Source organism: Archocentrus centrarchus, chromosome 1 (genome assembly GCF_007364275.1).
Source record: "Archocentrus centrarchus isolate MPI-CPG fArcCen1 chromosome 1, fArcCen1, whole genome shotgun sequence".
In the NCBI taxonomy this organism is placed as follows: Eukaryota; Metazoa; Chordata; class Actinopteri; order Cichliformes; family Cichlidae; genus Archocentrus; species Archocentrus centrarchus.
In genome coordinates, this window is record NC_044346.1 from 28,318,412 (window position 1) to 28,341,507 (window position 23,096).

Genomic DNA, 23,096 nt, shown 5'->3' on the forward strand with positions numbered 1-23,096 from the left:
AGTTATATTTCTTACTTCTTTAATCAGCAGAACAATTTTGATATCTGCTAACATATCTAGTTATTAAGTCGCCTTAGAGCCGTGTTGAACTTGATTTAGATAATAAAATCTGCCATTACAATACAGGCATAATGGTTGGTGAGATTGGGCCCCTGTACACCTACGTAGACATTCCATTAAAAATAATGAGAGGTTTATGACTTCCTTATTAATCATTCTCAGTAATACTATATCTGATCTTTTTATTACAGTTAATGATTCCAGTTAATACCAATTGTGCTTTTCTTTTGAAAACAAGATGTTTCTAACAGACCCCAAACCTTTGAGCTCTAGTGTGTGTATATGTATATAAGATGCTACATTTTCCAGCTGCTGTACATTACATACAACATATTGAATAAGTTAGTAATTAACTTCTGAAGGTGCCAGTATAGATAGATATTTTTATCATTGCCATTTACACTTAAACTGGCTGTTTGTTTTCAGGTTTCCGATGAAGTTTCTCATGAAAATGTCTCGGGGAGGAAGACAGGGGAGACTGGCATGTAGTCTGTGTATTTATAGCTCTTCCTTTAAACTTATGATTTCACATTAGTGTTAATGCAAGTGAACACGCCGGCAATAATTCTGTCTCTCCATCACTCTAGAGAGGATCACTGGGGTTATTCAATCTGTTTTCTATAAACCTCTCTCACTCAGTATTAAGTCCTCCACACTGCCAAAAATAGCCATGGGTTCTCCTTTGGGAACTACAGCAGAGCTTTGCTGTAATAATCTATTTGTGTATGCCTGTTTACATGCATGCGTGCTTGCATGTGTGCACGTTTAGTTTCAAAAGACTTTCCAGAGACATTTTCACCCACTTTTCAATTAAGCAAGAAGAGCTGTCAGTAGTGTTTTATTAACTGCAGGGAAACTTTCAGAGCTGCAATCATAACCTGTTAGGGAATAAATAAATTCCTTTAGATTTCTAAATGAGCGATCTCTGAGCATGGCGTTAAACTTGGCTGATGAGGATCTTGTATGCTGCTGGTGTGCACGTGGTTGTGTATGTGCGTGTCTGTGAGTATGAATAACTTGCACGGGACATAAAGGCTGCTTAATCAGCACATGCAGACAGAGGCCCGGACAGGAGAAAACAACCACGCCAGCAGAATGAGAGAAAGAAAAATATAGGGCAACTATTCCAAATGGCGGGGTGACAGAGGCAGAGCAGAAAGACGGGGTCAAAATGACATAGCATTACTTCTCTGCAAACAGTGAGCAGAGATTCCTAAAATGGCTGAAAGTTTGTCGGCAGATGTGAAATGCTTAAAGAGACAAGGCGCAAAATAAAGGAAATAAAGGAAGATATAAACACAGAGAACCAGGCTGTCTTTGAGGAAACAGTCTTAAATAGTGTTCCAGTGCACTTTTTTAAACTATGAGACCAGCAGCAAAGCACGCAGAAAACATAAAAATTACTTAAATGGCAACACATTTTATGCTTTATAAATAACAGTTTAAAAGGCTTTGTTAGCATAGACATAATGAAATGATGACACTATCTACAGGTTAATCCTCTGTCTTGAGTTTAAAAATGATCAGTAAGACTAGTCAACCTGCTGCTACATTATCTAAGCTAGTGTCAGGCAACAAGTCTCCTGGGTTCAGTCAAACAAATTACACCCAATGTCTTTCTGCTTCATTCCTCCAGTTACATTATGCTTTTGCAAGGAACTGTGAAATACCTTTCTTTAACATGCAAGGCTTTTATTATGACTGCTACTTAAAACTCTACCCTAGCAAAAAGGACTGAACACCCATAATTTTGGTCTTCCCCCACAGTTATATGGGTTTGTTCGATATTGTTAGGTGTGTTACATTTTCATCTTGCACCAAACAACCTTACAAGTTTGTCGCTTTCCACTCCACTGTGTTTCAAGTACAGTCTTAGTGTTTAAACAGTATGTATGTGCATGTGCATGCATACTGTAACACATCAGAAGCAAAAAAACCATCACTGAGATGTGACAAAAACACAGTAGCAGCTCTTTTTTTCATGTGCAGATTAATGACATCACTCTTCAGTGAGACAAAGTGACAAATGTGGTCTCAAGCCTTACATGTGAAAGCAAAGTAAAAAGTATTTAAACTGACTTTAAATGATGTGGACGGGATTCCACATGCAGCGCGGGGACCGAAATACTTAGACTGAGAAAAGAAAAGCTGGCAGGCAGACAGAGAATAAACAGAGGTCAGCTTGGTTGCCAGCTGTTTGAAAAGAATAGACCATTATATAGAACAGAGGGCAGCAGGTGGCTAGTCAGCACTCACACACACACACGCACACACATACACACTGACTGTCTCTGTGTGGTGTCTGACTATTCACATTAAATAATTTCCATATCATTTGAGATGTTTGAGCTCCCTTTCCTCACACATTCAGCACAACAGCAGTTAGTGTGTATTATACAAGAAAATACTTTTCCAAGATGTAAAATATATTCTGTGAACACATCTTTCAAAATGATCTTTTTTTTTCTCCCACAACACTTAACCACTACTATGTCTGTTTTGCTTCTTTACATTAAACATTTGCATTAAAATTCCAATTAACACAAAATCAACATAAATCAGACTGCAGTCATTATGTTACATCTAAGAAGAAATTTAAAAAAAAAAAGTTTCTGGCATTACAAAAAGCATGCATGAAGATTACAGTAAAAGCACAAATCTAATATATAAGTTTGTTTCCTTAAACTTCCCTCCTGTCACATAGAAAGAGACTAGTATTCTGCAGATAGGTCCAAACATGCAAGACTTATTGCATTCAAAAGGGACATCTGATCATGTGGCCATAAACTATCCACCTTTATAAGGAAAGGAATTCTTGTACACCACTGGGAATAAACTGACAAAAATCAACATCATGGCGTGGTTTACAGCCATCGGCAGCGAGTGAGAAAAGAGCTTATAACTTTTTAAAGTTGTAAAGTAGTGAAAACTAAGCCACAGTTTAGTTGACACTTTCTGATGCTTGCTGACTTTGTGAGGAGTTTTGAATAAGTGCATTTGGGGTTAAGATATCTACAAAGAAAACTGCAAGAAATTAAGATAAAATCACATCTGAAAAGTCTCACGTACAAATATGTTAATGTGAACATTCTTAAACTTAAATGCAGCTAGACTTTGCTTTATTTCTCTTGCACATACACTGTGATCAGGTCAGTGAACAGTGCACAATAGCAGCCCACTTACAGTACAGTGTTAACACATTATGCAACATACTGCATTCAAAGACAAGTCTCACCTACCGTATATTATATAGCATTTCTTTCATGAGTGCTTTAAATAAGCCTTCCTGTCAGAAGCAGAGCAGTTCCCATACCACATGGCGATGCATGTTGTTATGCTGCTCTCAACCACACACCTGTAGAAGGAGGGGAGAATTTTGGTCCCCAGGCAAGCCTTCTTCAACTTCCGCAGGAAGTAGAGTCTTTGGTGGGCTTTCTTGATAAGACAGCCAGAGTTCGAGACAAACCTTGACTGTTGCTCGTCCGATGCACAGTAGGGCGGGAACGGCAAATGATGTTCCTCCTGAAATCCACGATCATCTCCTTGGTCTTGGCCACATTGATGCAAGAGGTTGTTGTGCTTGCACCAGGTCTCCAAGTGTTCCCTGTCCAACCTGTACTCCGTCTCATTGTTATTTGAGATTAGTCCAACAACTACTGTGTCATCTGCAAACTTAATGATGTGGGTGCTCAGGAATTTAGATGAGCAGCCATAAGTAAGCAGCATGTACAGCAGAGGGCTGAGGACACATCCCTGAGGGGTAGCCAGTGTTGAGGCTGATGGGGAAAGCGGTGATGTCGTGGATTCGGACCGTCTGCTTCCTGTTTGTTAAAAAGTCCAGGACCCAGTTGCAGAGCGTGGAGCTCAGACCAAGCTTGTTCCAGCTTGTGAACAAGTGTCTGTGGGATGATTGTGTTAAAGGTGGAGCTAAATTCCAGAATAGCAGCCTGACATTGGAGTCCCTGGTCTCCAGGTGGGTGAGAGCCAGATGGACTGCCTCTGAGATAGCATCCACAGTGGACCTGTTTTTCCTATATGCATACTGGTGGGGGTCAGTGCTGGGAGAGATTACTGATTTGATCTGTTCCATGACCAGCCGCTCAAAACACTTCATGACTATGGGTGTGAGTGCTACTGGCCTATAGTCATTCATGCATGACACAGCTGAGGTCTTAGGAACAGGGATGATGGTTGCCATCTTGAAGCAGGACGGGACTATTTCCTGTGAGAGTGAGGCGTTAATGATGCCGGTCAGTACCTCAGAGAGCTGGTGTGCGCAGTCCTTCAGGATATTGTCCTCTCCTGCAGTCTTGCAGATATTGACCCTCTGGAATGACCTCCTGACCTTTTCATTCGTGAGTCTGGGATGCTGCTCATCTGATGATAAGGTGAGTCAGATGGAGGGAGATTTGTTGGATGCTTTGGCTCTCTTGATAACAGCATCTAGAGTTCTCCTTGCAGTTCTTAACAGACTGTGTCACCTGACCTGAATGCAGATATCACATGCTTTCAGAAGGCCTATAACCTCTGAGTTCATCCAGGGCTTCTGTTGTAGTAAACAGTGAATGTTCTGGTGGAGGTGACATAGTCGACACACTTGCTAATGTAGCTGGTGTAGATGATGTCGCTGGTGCGTACTCCTCCAGGTCCACCTCATTCCCTTTTGCTGCAGCCCCTTTGAAGATGGACCACTCAGTGCATGCAAAATAGTCCCTGGAGCACAGATGTAGCATCAGTGGGCCACACAGTGACTGTCCTTTGTTTTTGATTGTTCTCTCCGGAGGGGGTTGTCGGAGGGGACGAGCAGAATGGAAATATGATCTGAAAGTCCAAAGTGAGGGCAAGGGACAGCTCTGTATGCTCCACGCCGGTTTGTGTGTGAACCCGATCCAAAGAATATCTACTCTGGTCGCGATGTTTACAAGCTGGTGGAACCCTGGTATCGTGTCCGACAGCTCGACACGATTAAAGTCACCCCCAAGTACGTACAGAGCCTCAGGGTGTTTGTTATTCTGTGAAACCAAAAAATGGCAGTGGTGGTAAATTTTACCTCCGCCAAGGAGGTTATGTTTTTGGTTGTGTCTGTGTGCATGCGCATGTGTCATCATTCTGTTTGTAAACACGATAACTTTTTGAATGAATTCTGATCAAACTTATAGGAGTGTAGAGTGGGGGTCATCTTAACAATCCATTAAATTTGCTTACATCCACCAAGGTCTTCAAGGTCAACTTATTAGTTGAAAATGGACAAAAAGACTCATAACTCAGAAATTATTACAAGTGTGATGTGTACTGTCAACATATAGAAAGTGTTAAAATATTGTGTCACATTTGACTTCTGACCTCTCCTTCAGGTCAATAGATTGACCCGAATGTTAAAGTGATAATAATGCTTTACAAGAGCTATTTAAAATGATGTTTCTTTTCTGCCATTGTTTGGTATTGACAACATATAATTATACAGGGATGATAAGAGGGTTCTAAATATTATGTTGCTTAGACCTCTGACCTCTCCTTCAAGATCAAATAAGGTCAAACTTTCATTAGATCAAATGTTCTTTTCTCTTTAAAACTCTGCTTCAGATTCTGCTGCCTTTGTTTGTATTGGCAACATTAGGAAATGATGCTTGGTACATAGGGATTCTAAATATCAATTATAGTTTGCATCCCAAATATCATGCCACATTTGACATCTGATCTCACTTTTATATTTCACATCTGTTTCAAGTTGACCAAAAAATGTGTTACATCTTTAAAGAAAGTATTGTCAAGAAAGAGCGAATGAGCTGCCCAATTAGTAAGAAATATACTGTAGTATAATATTATATAATAAGCTTGTTATTCTTTTCTAGTTATTTACAAATCAGTACCTATTATCCATTACCTACTCCTACATAATGTTTGTGTAATCAATCTGATTTTTACTGCACTGCACTAACTTCTTAAAATATGTTTAAAAAGAAAAAGAAAACAAATGAATATATACAAAATATAATACTATTCCCTTAAAAGTAAATACTGCTCAGAGAGTGAGCTGCCTTGGCGGAGTTTTGCGCTTTCTGAGTGCTTCTTGTGGTCAGATGTATTGTGCAGTTGGTCACAAATGCTGAAATACATGTTTACCAAAGGACTTGCTTAGAAATGCAAAATAAAACAGGACATAGTGCAGACATAATAGCATACAAATTAGTTAGGGTCATGACTTATGAGAATAAATTCTTTCAGATGGTTCCCAGAAAAGAAAGAAAAATGAAAATCTGAAACCCAGTGGAACAAAAACAACAACAGGCTCATTCAGCAACTGTGAATATGTAGGCCATTCCTAGTTGAGTGAAAGAGCTTCACTGCAGCTTGGGAAATCATTATTCACTGTGAGTTACTGGTCATGGGTTTATGCAATAAATCAACAACTATTTAAATCTAGGACAAGCATGCAGTTTATTTTATTTTATTTTTTTTGTCCATAATTATGATTGAGATCATTAATAGCAAACACGCTTCATATTGTAAAGACCCTACAATAATTACAAGGAAAACCCAACAGTCAAAACAACTCCCTATGAGCAAGCACATGTGACAGTGGGAAGGAAAAACTCCCTTTTAACAGGAAGAAACCTCCCTCAGAACCAGGCTCAGGGAGGGGCAGTCATCTGCCGCAACCGGCTGGGATAACACACAAGCTGTGGAAGAGACCCAGAGATTAATAATAACTCATGGTTTAAATGCAGGGTGGTGTGTTTAAACACAGTGAAAAGTGCCCCCGGCAGCCTAGGCCTATTGCAGCAACTAAAGGATGGTCCCAGGGTCACCTGATCCAGCCCCTAACTATAGAGATGATCAAAGGGAAGCTTTTAAAGCCAATCACAGCATATAAGTCTAACTGATTCTTGAAGTATGAATGACCTTATATTCCATTCTGTGCATAGATCCACTCTGAGTTGAGGTCCAGTTTCTGGTGGTGATATGACCTGGTCTGATCCACAACGCCACAACTTGTTGGAAGAAAAAGAAAGAAAGAAAGAAAGAAAGAAAAAATAAGAAAGCAAGAAGAAAAGAAAGAAAGAAAGAAAGAAAAAAGAAGGAGAAAAAAAAAGAATAAAAAAAGAAAAAGAAGAAAAAAAAAAAGAAAGAAAAAGAAAAAAGAAAAAGAAAAAAAAGAGAAAGAAAGAAAGAAAGAAAGAAAGAAAAAGAAAGAAAGAAAGAAAAAAGAAAGAAAGAAGAAAGAAAGAAAGAAAGAAAAAGAAAGAAAGAAAGAAAAAAGAAAGAAACTCCAACGTTTATTGAAATTATCTACAGTTGTGGATTATATGAATATTATAAAAAAAAAAAAAAAGGTTAACTGAACTATGAAAGACTCATTTGTTGACACACAAAAGCCTCGGTGTTTACGGTTATGTAACAGGAAATTTTTAAAAACAAAACTGTCAAAAACTATCCGGTACAATTGACCCGTTGTTAGAGGAGACTGTAACTTTAAGAAATGCAAGCTAAACATTCTTCAGATATAAAACACCCTTTCAATAGTAAATCACTCAAGCTTCTTTGCTGCTGTATTTATACCCTGTAACCCTTTCCAGTAGCCCCTGAGACTTTATTGTTCTCCTTCGTCGGCAAGCAGTGACATCATTCCCCTTTCACCCAGTTCTTCGGCGGCTGCAGTGCGAGGTAACCTGCGGTCAAACCGTGATGCATTCAAAGGCCTTTATAAAGCTCCGGAAAGTGATATAACTAGGATGGACAATGTGACAAAGACAGCTTTGAAATAAAGCTGTGATAAATGTAATAGCCTAGATACTCTGTGGTTTTCTCATGAGTTTAGTTTAGTTTAGTGCAGACGAGGTAAAGATAAGTTTATTCAAAGCTTACTGTACATCTCTGTACACGGCTCTTTGTGGCGTAAACTCGAAAAAGCTAGCATGCAGAAGCTTAGGGTTACTTATAATGACTCTTTGAGAATTCTGCTCAAAAAAGCCAGGTTCAGTAGTGCAAGTGAGATGTTTTGTAATGTGCATGTCAGGACATTTCAGGCACTCATGAGAAATTTGATATATAGGTTTATGTGTCGTTTGTGCGGCTCCCAGAATAGTTTATTGTAATGTTGTCACACTCTTCTGCTAGTGCATTACACTACCAGTAGTCTTTGTGGAAACACTGGTATGCAAGTCTTTTATAAGTTGTGCTGTTATGTATGTTTGTCTTTGTTTTTTTATGTGTGGACTATGAGTCTGTTAAATAAATATCCAATCAGTTTAGTTTAGTTTAGTTTTTCTTGGCTTGGTTTTGTTTTACATAGGACAAGTATGTTAAATGAATCAGGCAACACACACAGCGTTTATAAATGTAAGCTAGTTTCAATGCCAATGCCTAGTTGGGCCTTTAAAACAAGATAAAATCGATCACATTCGCAATATATGTCTAATCTAATCTATATATAATAAATATACACATTCAAACACGAAAGTCAAACACAGCAAAATACCACAGGGCACAGACTACAGTATAATAAAATGCCATATTAAAACAGCAAATTATTAATTGCTAATCTTTAAAAAGTGTTTCAGTTCAGTTTTAAAATGATTCCAGTCAGGCTCCAGCTTAAGTGCTGAAGACAAAGAATTCCACAATAATATTTTATTACATTAATATTTTTGAGTGACTTTTTATTATTGTTATTATTCTAATTGAGCTAATTTGTCAACTAGGTAAAACAGTATGTCGGCTTCTAAATTTCACAGGTATGAGTTTAAAGACTACACTGATTATGGTATGCATGTCTCTTTAAGCGAGTCTACTTTTTTCACTTCCTGAGAAGAGACAAAGCCATGGAGTATGTCGACTTCATTTATGGAACACTTAAGAAATACTAAGGCTTTCTGTCATAATCATAAATGGCACTGACCTACATAAAGCATTGTAGTCCTAAATCAGACCTTTATAGGAGTTTAGCACGTTGGTAAAGGCACCCCCACTGTTATAAGAATGTGTGTAAATTAATATTTTCTGATTGTTAAATGTTTTCTAGTATCTATGGCTGATCACTGTCAGTATTTCCGACAGCTCCTGAAAGTCACATAAGATGTCGACGTTGCAAGCGGGAGGTGAGATAACGCAGGACTCCTGCAAACGGCAGTCATTGTATCGTGCTAGTTTAGTGGTATTCTGGAAAAACTTGTCCTGTTGGTTATTCACCCCATTTCACGTTTTCTGCCATAGTAATCAGACTACAGATAAAAAAATATATATATATATGCGATAAAAGCATACAGCCGTGCATGGTGTTTCCACCAGGCTTCGTGTAAAAGACTGTGTGACATGGTTTTAAAACCATGCAGTTTTAGGACAGTTTTTTTTTTTTTTTAAAGCATAGCAAACAGATGTGACACATTTCTGCGATGCAGAGTTAAATTTAGGTGATCTGTACACCATCCCCCTCCTACTCTGCTTTTCTCCATCATTCTCTGTGCTGAGGTTACTATCGGACAAACTTCCCCTCCTCCACTGTCGGGGTTACTATCGGACAAAATCATCCTCCTTCTCCTCCTCTTCTTCCTTTTCATCCTGACCTGCTTTATTCCTGTTTTTCTGCACCCGCATTTTATAAGCACGCGTGCTGTAGGCTATATGTCGACATGTATCATAACTGCAACACGACGCTTTATGAGCTGAATGTAAAACATGTTGAATTTAAAGTCATTCCTGCGCAGAAAAAGTCCGAGGTTACTATCGGTCAAACTGAAAAAGTGGAAGTCGAGACACTTTATTCGAAAATGAAACAAAGAAAATATTCACGAACTGAAATCAAGTCAGTGTACTCACAAAAACAGAAAATAAAGAAAAAATCAGTAGATCAGTCAATGAGCAAGGGAATCAACAACCTGTATTTTAACTGAACCCACATTCAGAAACCCAGAATAAGTTGGAGTTGGAGTTGAAGATGCCTGTATTCATTAGATTAAGGTAGGAGGACAGAGAAACTGTGCGGCTGTAAAGTTAGTTGCATGAAAACTGACCAGAATCTCTGTCATTCCTTCAAAGTGTTCAGCAGTTCATTCATTGTGATTATTCAGGGGTTGGTGTTATTATTACCACTGACTGGAGAACAATGGTTTGTTATGGCTGGTACAGCGTGAGTTAGATTACACGCTTATGGCTGATTTGATATGGCTGGCTGGTTTGGATCATTAAAAACGTGTTCTTCACTGGTGCACGCACCATCTGAATGTTAGCTACCTTTGCACTGATGACATGTACACATTATTAGATTGCCACCTATCCAACTGTAATTTCAAGACACAGTTCTCTACAAATATGTTGTATTATTAACGCTTTCTTTCTTTGATAGTGTATTTATAAAATATTTGTTGAATATTATTATTTATATAGTTTACTTTAGCCAAAGAAAGCGGTCGACTGTTTTAAATCAAAATGGTGGTTCTAAGGAAACAACAAGCTGCTGTGATCAGAATCCTTTTTTTAATACTAACACATCAGTTTTCTATTATAAAAAAACATTAAAACTTTAGTACAGTTTTGCTATAGTCTTAATATTTTTACACAGCACAACTGCAATGTGTCTTATTATAAATAAAACATAAATTAAGCTGTGTTCAATAAATAGAGCCTTAAGTTCTGAAGAAAAAAGCAACAACGAGTTGCCTAGAGGACTTAAAGTGTGCAGTGTGGTTAAAAGCTAGTCTCTAATTGAAAGACCAATTACCGTAGTGTTTGTGTACATTGCCATCAGCTCAGTATTGACTGAGTTAACAAATCTCAAACATAGACACTAATGAAACACTCTGAACTGTCCAGAGTTGTTACTATAAACTGAGAAGGAGACATGCAGCCAGAGGGCCACTTGGCTTTGTCAGACAAGCTTTCATTTTGTCTTTAAGTACTTTGAGAGCATTCAATGCAAATGAATGCCTTCACGTTTCACTCTCTGCGATGTCTAAGCCCTCTGGGTGAGTTCTGTCGCCCACGAGGAGTTTGAATTTTACCTAGTTAGCCCAAAGTCTTCAGTTAAAACAAATAAATAAATGAGTTATTGTGTCACTGATACAGGAAATTCTAGAGATTCTTTAACAGATGAATCTGACAGACTGGAGATACTATTTTAATTCAAGCCCATGCTGAGAGAATTCACTGAACCTCTTCTACAAGCAGGAGAAAATTCCTCTAAATGACCTTGTCCTACACTTCTGTCCTACACAGCTAAATAGTTTGACATGTGCAAGATCACAAAGGGCAGTGAGACTCTGGATAGATTGTCCAGTTCCTTTAGTCATAACTCAGTGCAGCATATCAAAGACATATCAGACTAGCATTACCAGATGGCTGTCATGTTCTTTGGACATAAGAGTCTGTGCTATGCATCACGCATCAATCTTGCAGCTCTTCTCAAACATCAACAAAGGCTAACCACTAAACAAATAGGATTAGTGTTGGAGGGGAACGCTGGTCTTTATCCCCGGGGATTTATCAGCAGTCGAAACTTTTATGTTGTTATTGAATATTTACAGTAGTGGGTTCCGTTTGTCCAGAGATGTGTGGACATGCAAAGCTCTTAGATTTGTTCCTGAACATGAATTTGTTGAGCAGTAGAGCTATCCAATTAAAGGAGTGTGTCACTGTTCAACCACACTTAGTAGGATGACAGAGGTTTGGAGGCAGTGAACAGGCAATTAGATAGTGGAGAACAGTGCGCATTTTAAGCTTCCTCTCATTACAACACAGGTTATAATAATTCTTCTTGATTCTTGAAAGCTTTGGTTATTGATGTTTTGCAAAAAGCCTGCCATTACAAGATTAAACCAAATCAGTGAGACTTTGTTTTTGTGTGTTTTCACATTCACATGAAGAGAAATTGAAAAAAAAAAAAAAAAGTAACCATATCATTGTTTTTTGTAAACTTGCATTACTGTAGCACTCCACGTGACCTCCTGTCCTTAGCCTGCAGTGGTCTGAGTCTAGGTTTGAAGGCTGAAAGCAGCCATTAGAAATGAAGCAATGACAAGTTAACATCTATGCACTTTCTAAGCTGCTTATTCTGTTCAGGGTCACGGAGGGCTGGAGTCTATCTGTGGAATACACACATACAGTCAGAGAGTCATATTCACACTCACCTATAGTAATGCTTTTTAGGAAGAAGAATGCAGAGCACGTTGTTTGGCAAGACACATTTAATTGCAGAGATATGCTGGAGACACAAGACTGATGGCGTGGACAGTTTGTTGGCTGAAAATCCATTATTTATTTTAGCCATAGGACCTGTTGAAATAGAAATAGAAACTATGTTCTATGGTCACATAGCCCTATACATATGGACATATTGTATTTGCATAATTTAATACATACATATATCCATACATATAATATGGTACTCTCTTGTTAATACCACTTTACAATTCAATACATTTACAGACATTTTCTGTATTTTTATGCTTTTCTTCTACATTATCATGATCGTGTTGTGTTTCTAATCCCATTTTAAACTACCTAAATACAACTCAATGTCGCGTGAATCATTTTATTTATATTACAAATGCCTAATAAACATAATATAGAGCGAGACAGACAGCTAGGAAAAAAATTTTTATATTTTAATATTTAAAAACATATTATTGCAAAAATGACAATAGTCTGTAATTTAATCAAGCCTAAAAGTAGCGTTGTTGTTGCTAATTGAATTTCTTTCGTGAGCCCTCCAGTTATTGAAACGCGGCGCAGTGCACAGAGGCGCTGGGGTGTCGCTGGCCCTTTAAGACATGTTTTGCCTCCGCACGTGCTTTCCATATATGGGAGCAGCAACAAACGGTGACCGTTAGTTACCTCTGCTGCTGCTCTGCTCTCCTCCGCATCGAGCTGAGCTATAAAACCCTGGCGGACAAGAAAAAAAAAAACATTTTGTCAGACACTGATACAGAGAGTAGCGGAGGACCGCAACTACAGTTTATTCACCCTTATAACTTGTTTTGAACGAGGGATTTCAATTTATGAGAAGTGAAGGAGTGGATAAAACACCGCGCAGGATAAAGGTCGGTGAGTTAGAAGCGCAGTTTTGAGTTTTATGGAAAATTGCACGTTTCTTTGTTGGATTAGCAAAGAACTGTGAGCATGCCTCTGCTAAAGAAAAAAAAAAAAAAATAGTGTTACTATTCATACTTATATATTGTCAGCTTAATATTCTCAGTGGGCATAGTTTTCTTCTTGGAACAAAAATGCTTCTCTTTATTGGCTAATTATTACTCGATTTTTATCCTGACGTAGCAGAGTTAAACGGTAGCGTTACCGTGCCTGACTAGGCGCTTTATGTTTAGGGTAGTACTGTTGTTGCTTTGTTGTTGTTTTTTTAATAAGTGAATATGTTTTTCTTTCTCTCTTTTGTTGTGCATGTGCACAAGGTGTTGGAAAAAAAAGTGTTGTGAAGGTAGCCATAGTCAAGTACAGGACTTCCGCTGAGGTATAGCAAAAATAAAAGGCAATTTGTTGCAACCTCCTTATTTGATAAACCTTGACGAAAAAATGACGTAAAAAAAAACAAATATTTGCATTATTCCTTAATGTACATCTACGACAGAGCAATTTGTATGGAAACAGAGGAGCTGTCTGTGTATTAGTAGCCTGTGGATGGATGGATAGATGGCTGGATGGATATGTTTGTATTTCCACGTCTCATTTGTTGCAGCTTAATGCTGAAGGCTCGTTCACCTTATTCCTGGCTTCACTTCGGCTTGCTTGATGCTGCTGTTGGTCAGCATCGCGAAGCTGATGACCGACAGTAACCTCAGTTCAGGAGCACAATGAAAGAGAAGCACAAAAGTCAGGCAGTCAGACGCTGATTTGAGATCTGTTATAGCGCTGACATTTGGCCGCAGTGCAAAAGGTAGCCTATTTAATTACGCTAATAACTATATTCTGCTTTTAATTAGTTTTTCTTTCTTCTTTTTTTTTTACTCCGGTCTTACATTATTGGCCAGATGTTTTTTTAATCTATGTATAAGTGTGCCGTGATGATCATATGCATTAGTTTGTTTGGATTTTTTCGTGGTTTGAGGAAGCTGAGTGTCTCTTTTCATGTAAAACAGCGATGTGTTTATATTTTCCATTTCTTAATAGCAAAAACCCTCTTTTTGTTTAACTCATCGTCGTTCTGAATGATCTGTCAGGTGTTTTACAAAAGCAAGACAATGAAGTCCAGGAGGGGGGAAATCGTGTGCGAGAGTGAGAGTATATAACACGTGAGCAAGGATTGATGGTAAACAAGTATTAAAAAAAAAAATAGCATTTTTTGTGTGTCTGCCACTAGAGGCGCATTGGCTCTGCACCATATGGGCTCCTCATCACTAAGCAGAACCCCTCATGTCTCCGAATGCGATGCATTACCGCCACATCGAATCCCAGAATCATACCAATAGACCAGGATGATCTGGTCATTAATGATCTATCAGGATATCACGTTGAGCTGGTTATATTATTAGAGAAAGTATCGATAGAATTAAGCTGTATGAAGATTAAGGCTTTTAATTGGCAATAAGCACGCAAAGCAGCGTGAGGCAGTTACAGACCCACAATTTCTACTAGTAAAAAGGCAAAACTGATAAAAGAAAAATCCACAAATTTAGTAGAAAAGAAGAATAACATCCATTTGACGTGTATTCTAAATGATCAAATGCATGAATTGTATGTATAGTCTACTATCAGCTACAGCACCATTGCAGTGTCTGATGTGGTAAAAAGATGGTGTTCTCATTATGGCTTGTGATAAAGCTCGTGATGAAGATGTTTTTGTCTGGGGTTTTCAGCATTCTCCTCACGTTCCTTGTTAAATCACCTCCTCTGCTTTTGAAATTATTTGCCAGCTGTGTTTAAAAAAAGAACAAAAAAAAAAACAGATTAATACAGCTGAATTTTTTTTTTCCAGTGAGGAATCTCAACAAATCTGTAGCAGGTATCTTACATTATTTGTATGTGCCACTAGTGCTGCCATTAATTGAGTGACTTATGGCGAAAACAGATGTACCGGTACAGCTGAAAAGGACAGGGGTCAGAGTGTTGTTTGTTGTTCTCAAAGTTCATGTTAGTTTTTATTGCGACATTTAATGCATTGAAGTGGATTTACTATTTGCAGCCACTTATGAGTAGCTATCAAAAATTTGTGTGATAGAACCAACTGACTGGTCTTGAAGTGATGGACGGTCATATTAACTGAATCGCTCTTTTAGCCAAGCTTTAATAACTTTGTTGCTTTTTTCTTTTCATTCTAAGATACTAAGTTTCCCTGTTTCCCCATTAACAGAGAGGAAAATGATCTAATACCACAAATCATTAATCTGGCAGCGATCTTATGAATTAGTTTCATTCAGCGAGAACCTGAGAATGTGGTTAGATGTGACTAAAATGTTATTTGTTTGAAATAAAGAAAATGTGGTGTAAAACCAAAGAGAATGGATGAATGTTTTTTCAGCAACAGGCAGATCAGTTAAGAACCTCATATTTCAACATCAGTCTGTCCTTCACACTGGTATTTTGTCATCCTGCTTTTTGTGAAATCCAGCCAGCTCTATTCTGTATAAAGGACTTCTGTGGAATAAACAGCACAGCATTGATTCTTCCACCAAAGATTATCCAACTTCATCTCCAATGCAACCATCAAATCACATTATTGGTAGTAGTTTTTGAGCTCAATGAAATGTTGGGATTTCAGGAATGAGCCCATATATGAGTTACAGTATCTTTTTATTTATACAAAAAAGTAGATAAGCAATTTAAACACACAACTTTGTCTCTTCTAACTGTAGGAAAGCCAATAATGTGAAGTGCTATGAATTTCAATTACCTTAATTAATAAGTTAATGGTCTCAGTCTTGAGTAGTGGGGACTTGTAACTTTTTTTTTAAAGAATTTTTATTTTTAGCTTTTGGTCACCAGGATAACAAATTTAGATTTGGCAACTCTGAATAGCTCCATATTTCTGACATGGATGAATTTTAGAACAGTTTAGTTCCTCTTGGTATAAACAGAAATAAAAACTCAAAAACATTTTGTGTATAGGTGGTCTTATTAGAGCTTGTTATATAAAACACATCTGAGCAAGAATCCGAGGACTTTTGAATCTGCAAATAGAATTAAAAAAAAAATGGGCAGGGAAAAGTTTCCACCCACAATCACATGACATTTGAAAGTCTCTCCATTTAATCAGTGGGTCATTTTGTTTTAAACCATGGGAATAAATAGGAACGGCATGAAAATTTTGACTTTTAAATGAGATACACTATTGTGTGCGATATTAAGGTGTAAACATGGTGAATTTTGTGATTTATAAAAAAAAAAGGGGATTGGTTGCTAACAACTCGCACCACATGACGAATTCCCCCCTACACCCACCCACCCACCACTCATTGTCCCAGATGAAGTCTTGCTGACCTTGGGACAGGACGGGGCGACATGACGCAGACCTGAGTTTGCAGGAGTTAGCGCCCTTCCTCAGTCAGTAGTTGGCATCATTTGTCGAGTGTTGCGATACTTTTGGCTTGGTTTGCATTTCAGATTGAAACAGTTTGTTCAATAGGTGAATGTTTTTGTCACGATTATTATTTTTCTGCAGTTCTGATGATTGTTTCAGTGTATTGTTTTTGTAAAAGTGCTACATTTCTGTTCATGTCCTACTGTCACATGATTTGCTGAAGTTTATAACCATATTTGGTACATGTATGGTACATGTTCTTGATCATCATGGTTTTGCTGATGTAACAACTTTCTGTTCTGTTTTTTTTTTTTTATTACCTAATTTTTGTGCATCAGTGTGGTACGTTTTTGTCAGCCATGTCTTTTCCCACATGCAATAGAGGGTTAGCTAATTAGTTAGCTGACTATGTTTATTTAGTGGATTTGTCACACAGATTATTATTAATGAGTGCTTATGCTTCTGTATAGTGGTTGTAGTGGTTGATTCTGTGTCTGTGTGGGTTCATAGTGAGGAGCAGGAGCGTGCTCAGTGAGGCTGGGAAGACGGCAACATGGCAGTCTCCACTCAACTGGGTTTACTGCTGTGGAAGAACTTCACTTACCGACGGAGACAGACTGTAAGTAGGAGTATATCTCAATTGAATGGATTAATACTGCACTTGGGTTTGTTTTTTTTATTAGTTTTTTGTCTAAAAAAAAAGTATTCCCTATTCGATATTGTTTCTTTTTTGGTTAAATTGTTTTTAGCCCAAAGGAAATCATATACCTTTTATTTGTCTTCTTTCAGTTGGCTTTCATTTTTATTACAATTTCTGAAGTCACTGAAGTTACTATTGCTTGCAGTATTCAGTTATGTATGCTGTTAAAAACAGTTTCAGTTGGCTGTGCTAATGTCGCAGGGAATGAAATCTTCCCAGCAATGCTTTGTCTCACTTTTCACTTGGTTTACTTAGAATGCGATCTTCCAGTGCCACATACCTAGTCATAAAAGCATCGCAGAAGCTTATTTATAAGTGTTGTTGCATTGCATATGTAGCCCACAACAATGGCGTCAGTGTAGTTGTCCTCTGAGCCACTTGAAAAGCAAAGTGCTACTGTTTACTGTGAATCAGTGGAAGATGGCTTGATGACACATTTACGTGTCACATCATTATCCAGTTATTCTTGTGTTAGCTGATGCCTGCACACTCAGAGTTATGTAAATGAAATTCAAACTGTAGAATAGTATTCCCTTATATGTGGAGAGGCTCGTCTGTGTACAATTAAGTCGTTTGTCAAGTAGAAAATGCTGCTCAAAGTAACAGCTTAGCTGCATGACTTTCGGTCCAATTATTTCTAACAATGGGATACAGTACATTTTCTGAGACGCTGGCTTTGTTTTTATCCCCACATTGTATGTCTAACATGCTGTTAAAGGCTGTGTCAGAAGCAGCTGAAGCACAGAGGCCATACGGAGCAGATGGACAAACCCACAGTCCTTAAATCCAGCAGATCTCAGTCTGACTGTCTCCTCTTATTAACCCATATACTTTACTTTAGAGTCATGGTGGGATTAATGTTTGAAGACCAACAGCTGACAGCCCCTTTCCTCGCACAGTTGATATTTTTCTGTTTTCTGAAGCAACAGAAATAACCTTAGATGAACTGTAAATACACAAACAGATGCACAAAACCAAAGTAGAAAGGAGATTAACCATTGTTTTGGGATGAGAATTTTTTTCATGTACTTTAAGTCATAAGATTGTAAGGCCTTCTTTCTTTTCATTGATTAAGCTTTGTCGTCATCCATTATGTCTTAGATCCAGCTTCTGATTGAGATTGTCTGGCCTCTATTCATCTTCTTCATCCTGGTCTCAGTCCGAATCCATTATCCACCCTATGAGCAACATGAATGTAAGTGTTGTTAAATGTATCATCTTAAAAATTTCTTAAAAAGTTGAAAGTTTACTGGGTATCAATGGTCAGTTAAACTATTGTTCTATTGCTTTTTTTTTTTTTTTTTTTTTTTTAGGAAAAGTTTATACCATTTGGTTTAGATCAATATTTTACTCGTCCAAAGAATTTGTGTTTTATTCATAGAAGAATCTGTTGGATTTGTCAACATTTGCTTCCACTGAGTGAACATGTGATAAGACTGTTTAGTTCCTGGAAAAGGGAATTACAGTATCAGCTGTCAACACATCTGGTTTCACAACTTTGACCTCAATAAAGTCAATAAGATTTTCACTCATTGATTGAAAGCTCAGAAAAATGCTAGTAGTATTTGTAAAGGTTTTTTTTTTTTCACTTTCAAAAAGGAAAGCTGCCAGCTGTAACAGATATTACTCAAATGTCACAATTCAGCTGCAGCCTAGTTAACCCCATAAAAATCAAACCTATATCAACTTTCATGCTTTACTTTCTATTCTAGTCTTTTTAGTATAATAGCCAGTTCTTCTCTGGAAATTGTGGTTGTACCTGTTAAGTTAACTGTTATCTGTTTGGTCAAACACTGTTAAAGATCAAATCAGCACTACTGCAAACTTTTTCTATCTGGTAGGAATCAGTACAATGTTTAAAGCGGTTTTTTGCAATTTCTGTTTTAGGACAGAGAAAATTCATTTAGCTAAAGCTGACATTTTTACATAAAATTATATCATAAATCTGTACGCATGTTTTTCTAGGTCACTTCCCAAACAAGGCCATGCCTTCAGCAGGTACCCTACCCTGGGTACAGGGCATCATCTGTAACGCCAACAACCCCTGCTTCCGTAATCCTACGCCTGGAGAGAGTCCTGGGGTGGTGGGAAATTTTAATGATTCTATGTAAGTGCCATGGCCTTCACATTTATTCGTACTTAACAATCCACTGACATATTCAAATAATTGTTTGTTTCATGCAATTCTCATCTCCCTCTAAACATCAACAGAATCTCCCGTCTGTTCACTGATGCCAAGAAGCTCCTGCTGTACACTCAGAATGATAAGAGCTATGAAGGCTACAAGGGACTGCTGAGGGCCCTCAGACAGCTACAGAAAAACACTGCTCGTAAGGACATGCCTTTGATTAGTTGCCTGTGTTTCTAATGTTTGAATGACCAACTAACCGATGACTTGATGAATTGTCATGAAGCACAGTGAGATATTCCACTCAATAAGTATACAGTTAATTGAGAATAAGTCATTCCAGATCAATACATTGACAAAAATATGCTAAACCTAGATAAAGTGACTTAACAAGATCACATTTGCAGTTTACCAGCTTATGCAACTGAGTCCTTAGAGGCTCCTTATCTCAGTCTGCCAGACGTCATAGGCCCATCTTCCTGGCAGCTAGTGGGTGTTGCACTTCTCTGCTATTATGTGCTGTTGGTGGAAGCACAAGACAGAAAAAGTTGAAACTACCCTAACAATCACAGTATAATCATAACATAGATTTTGTACTTTGTCTCGGCTTAAATGTTGTTTCTTCCTGTCTGTCATTGATAAAATAAAATCTATTTTGCATACTTAGTTTTACCAACATAAAAACTTATATTAAATATGAGTATGATTTATGCAAGGAAAGGCAATCTTTTTTAAAATAGCATGTTGTTCATGACTTTGTTGCGCTGACATGGTCAAAACAACCTGAAAGTAGGGAAGGGGGTGTGTGTGTCAAACTTTGTATTTACTTTACTTCAGTTGATTAGAGGTCACAAACACACCAGTGCAGGATTTTTTTTTTCTTTCATCACCCATTACTTATGGGATGCATGATGGGAGCACTCATTCTGCACTAACAGAGTGCACAAAAACAAAAAAAACAGGACAAAAAAGAAAGGGGAAAACATGTAATGATGTAATGAAAAATAAAACATGAATACGGGATTAAAAATGAGGTTAATAACAAAAGCTTTTCAGGACAGCGCACAACAGCATTAAACAGAGGGATGTAACTACTAACTTCCTTTAACTGCTGATGCGAAATAAGGAGGTCTAATCAGTCTGGCTGCCTTTTTGTTAGCCAAGCGGTACAGTTCACTATACAATGATTCCTACAAAGCATAGCATGGTTTGTTAACAAATGAGGTCAAATATTCTGGCAACTTTTAGTTGTAAAAAAAATTCTCAGTTTGCACAGCTCTCAGTCTACTTGTGTGGTGTGTAATATCCTCTTCTTATTTTGTGTCTTTATGATATATCTTATCTTCTGTCTATGCCTCATTACATTTTAAATCGAGTGAACAGGGGGCCGTGGGGCTTCATTTTTTTGTTATCATTTTCATTTAAAAAAAAAATCATTTTAACACAGTTTCTATGTATCTGTGCACTTCATCATAATTGCTTTGTAAAAGCATAGTGGCCTGATAGTCCTCAATCCCATATTCCACTGAGTATCTGTCTTTTAATCCACAAAAGGGAATGAACTGATGTAGTGCAGAGACAGTGCTGTGCGTTCCCAAAGAGTGCAAACAGAGCTGGTGCTGCTGCAGACTGATGCTATAAGAATAACAGCCTGGATCAAAGAGCTGAGAGTGGAGCCGCTCACATGTTGGTTAATATTTCAGCACTGAAGGGGAAGGGGGTCACTTCAGTAACACTTAAACTGATAAAGGTGGTGTGTGGTGTGAATAACAGTGATAGACAAATGGATGAAAGGAAACACTTCATCAGAAATGTAAGTTTTTAAAAACATTCTTAATAAGAATAGATGAGATAAATATGTTTTGATTTTTTTTTTTTTTTTAAATCTTATGACATCTTTACAGAAGTGAAGCTTAATTTGAATTTCATGGTAAATCTTTCACCGTCTTCCTCTCTGCCTGACTGCTTTAAAAGGCTCCGTTTGAGTGGTGCTTTTGAGTCTGACCTTTTGCAATGGAGACTTCATAACAGTTTGCAGAGACACCCAAAAACTTGTGCAGACTCAGTGATTACAGTTGTTTCTTATTACCTAACATCATCTATCACCCCAGTATGTCTACAACACTTGGAAAGCGAGTGAATGATGAATGATCTACAGCACCAACGGGCTCACATATGAACATACTCGGAGACAATCCAGCATTAATTTTGTCCTCAAAGTTTCTTCAGTGAAGTCTTTGTGCAACTTAATTTCACTTTAAGTTTGTTAGACGAGTTTGTGACAGATTCAGGGATGTGTGGTCTCACAGAGATGACGGGCTTGTTTTGGACTAGTTTGACCAGTGATGACATGGTTGCTAAGGTGTGTGAAGTCAGTACTGTTTAATTACAAGCAAGATAGGCAACACCAGGAGCATGTACAGACTTGCAAGTGTTAATATGGAGCTCGCCCTCACATCAAGCTGGCACCAACATAGGAAACATGCACACAAACAAACACTTCAAAAATCTTGCTAGTCCTGATAAGTCATGGAGAATGTACATATAAACACAAACAAGAGCCTTTGCTGACTACACATAGTACTGTTAGACTTTCCATTTCAACAAAGTTGCACCATCCATGCTGGGGTGTCCCGAAGGGCCTTTGGATGCAGTGCAGCATGGGAGCTTTGCCTTCCTACTGGGACTCTGATTAGACCTCATTAGTACTCCCTGGTTGTTACCAGCTGAGACTTGAGGTTACACACAGACAAACACAGGCAAATGCACACAATTAGTTATACGTGAACAGGTCCATATGGACAGGTAAAAAATAATAAGGAATATTAAAGATGTAGATGTAAAACTCACACTTAGAACCAGGTCACACGCTGTGGTGCATAGACATGCACGCAGTAAAAAAGAGTGACACCACACATGTGCCCTCAAACACACAGAAACACACTGTTCTCTTTCATTTCCTCTCAGGGGGATGTTCAGTTCAGTCGAGACAAGTGTTTCCCGACTGCATGAGTTTGTGTGTGTTTGCATCTGTGCTTGTTATGAAAAGCAGAGAGCAGAAAAAGATTTACTGTCGATGAGGGGGAAGGAATGGAAGATGAGAGGGGTTGAAGGGAAATGTTTTCTAAACAAGCAATCCTGATTTATAGTTCAGTAGAGCAGAGTAAGACAGAATAGGCAGGCAGTAATCAGGCAAAGTGGCAAAAGAAAACTTTTTTGTTCAGAAAAACAAATGTTAAGTTTGATGAATCAAGTCATGTTGCCACAAAAGAACACTGTTACGCCAACAGTCTGGTGTATTCTGGTGGCATGCAAGCTGCAGAAGCAGTTCCTGTTTTTTGCCGCAATTTGATTATTCTAATGTAGTTTCACTCACACCTAGTAAATGGATGGCGTCAAAATGGTCTAAAGTGTTAGCCAGGGTGCAGAACACTATGTGAAAGGAGAGAAGGAAACATTGGGAAGGAAGATCATTAGAGAGAAGGAAAAGACACAATATTTAGACCAAAGTTAAACGCCCTGTACTAACCCTGGCTGAGTACCAGCTGAGCAACAGAGTGCCTGTGTGCTGTGAGTGTGTGTGTGTGTGTGTGTGTGTGTGTGTGTGTGTGTGTGTGTGTGTGTGTGTGTGTGTGTGTGTGTGTGTGTGTGTGTGTGCATGTGCATGTGCATGTGCATGCGTGCGTGTAACCACAAAATGGTTTGACTTCTTTGGAATGTAGAAAAGTACAACAAGTTCAGAGAAG

At 38.1% G+C, this 23,096-nt stretch overlaps 1 protein-coding gene across 1 annotated transcript in view; it reads left to right on the forward strand.

Annotated features, from left to right (window-relative positions):
- Nucleotides 1–12,913: 12,913 nt before the first annotated feature.
- Nucleotides 12,914–23,096, forward strand: part of LOC115783640 (phospholipid-transporting ATPase ABCA1-like) — a 36,448-nt gene continuing 26,265 nt past the window's right edge. The window contains 5 exon segments of the mRNA XM_030734560.1: nucleotides 12,914–13,094; nucleotides 17,033–17,141; nucleotides 18,324–18,417; nucleotides 19,188–19,329; nucleotides 19,434–19,552. Of these exon segments, the coding sequence (XP_030590420.1) occupies nucleotides 17,076–17,141; nucleotides 18,324–18,417; nucleotides 19,188–19,329; nucleotides 19,434–19,552 (421 nt within the window). The 5' untranslated portion in view covers nucleotides 12,914–13,094; nucleotides 17,033–17,075.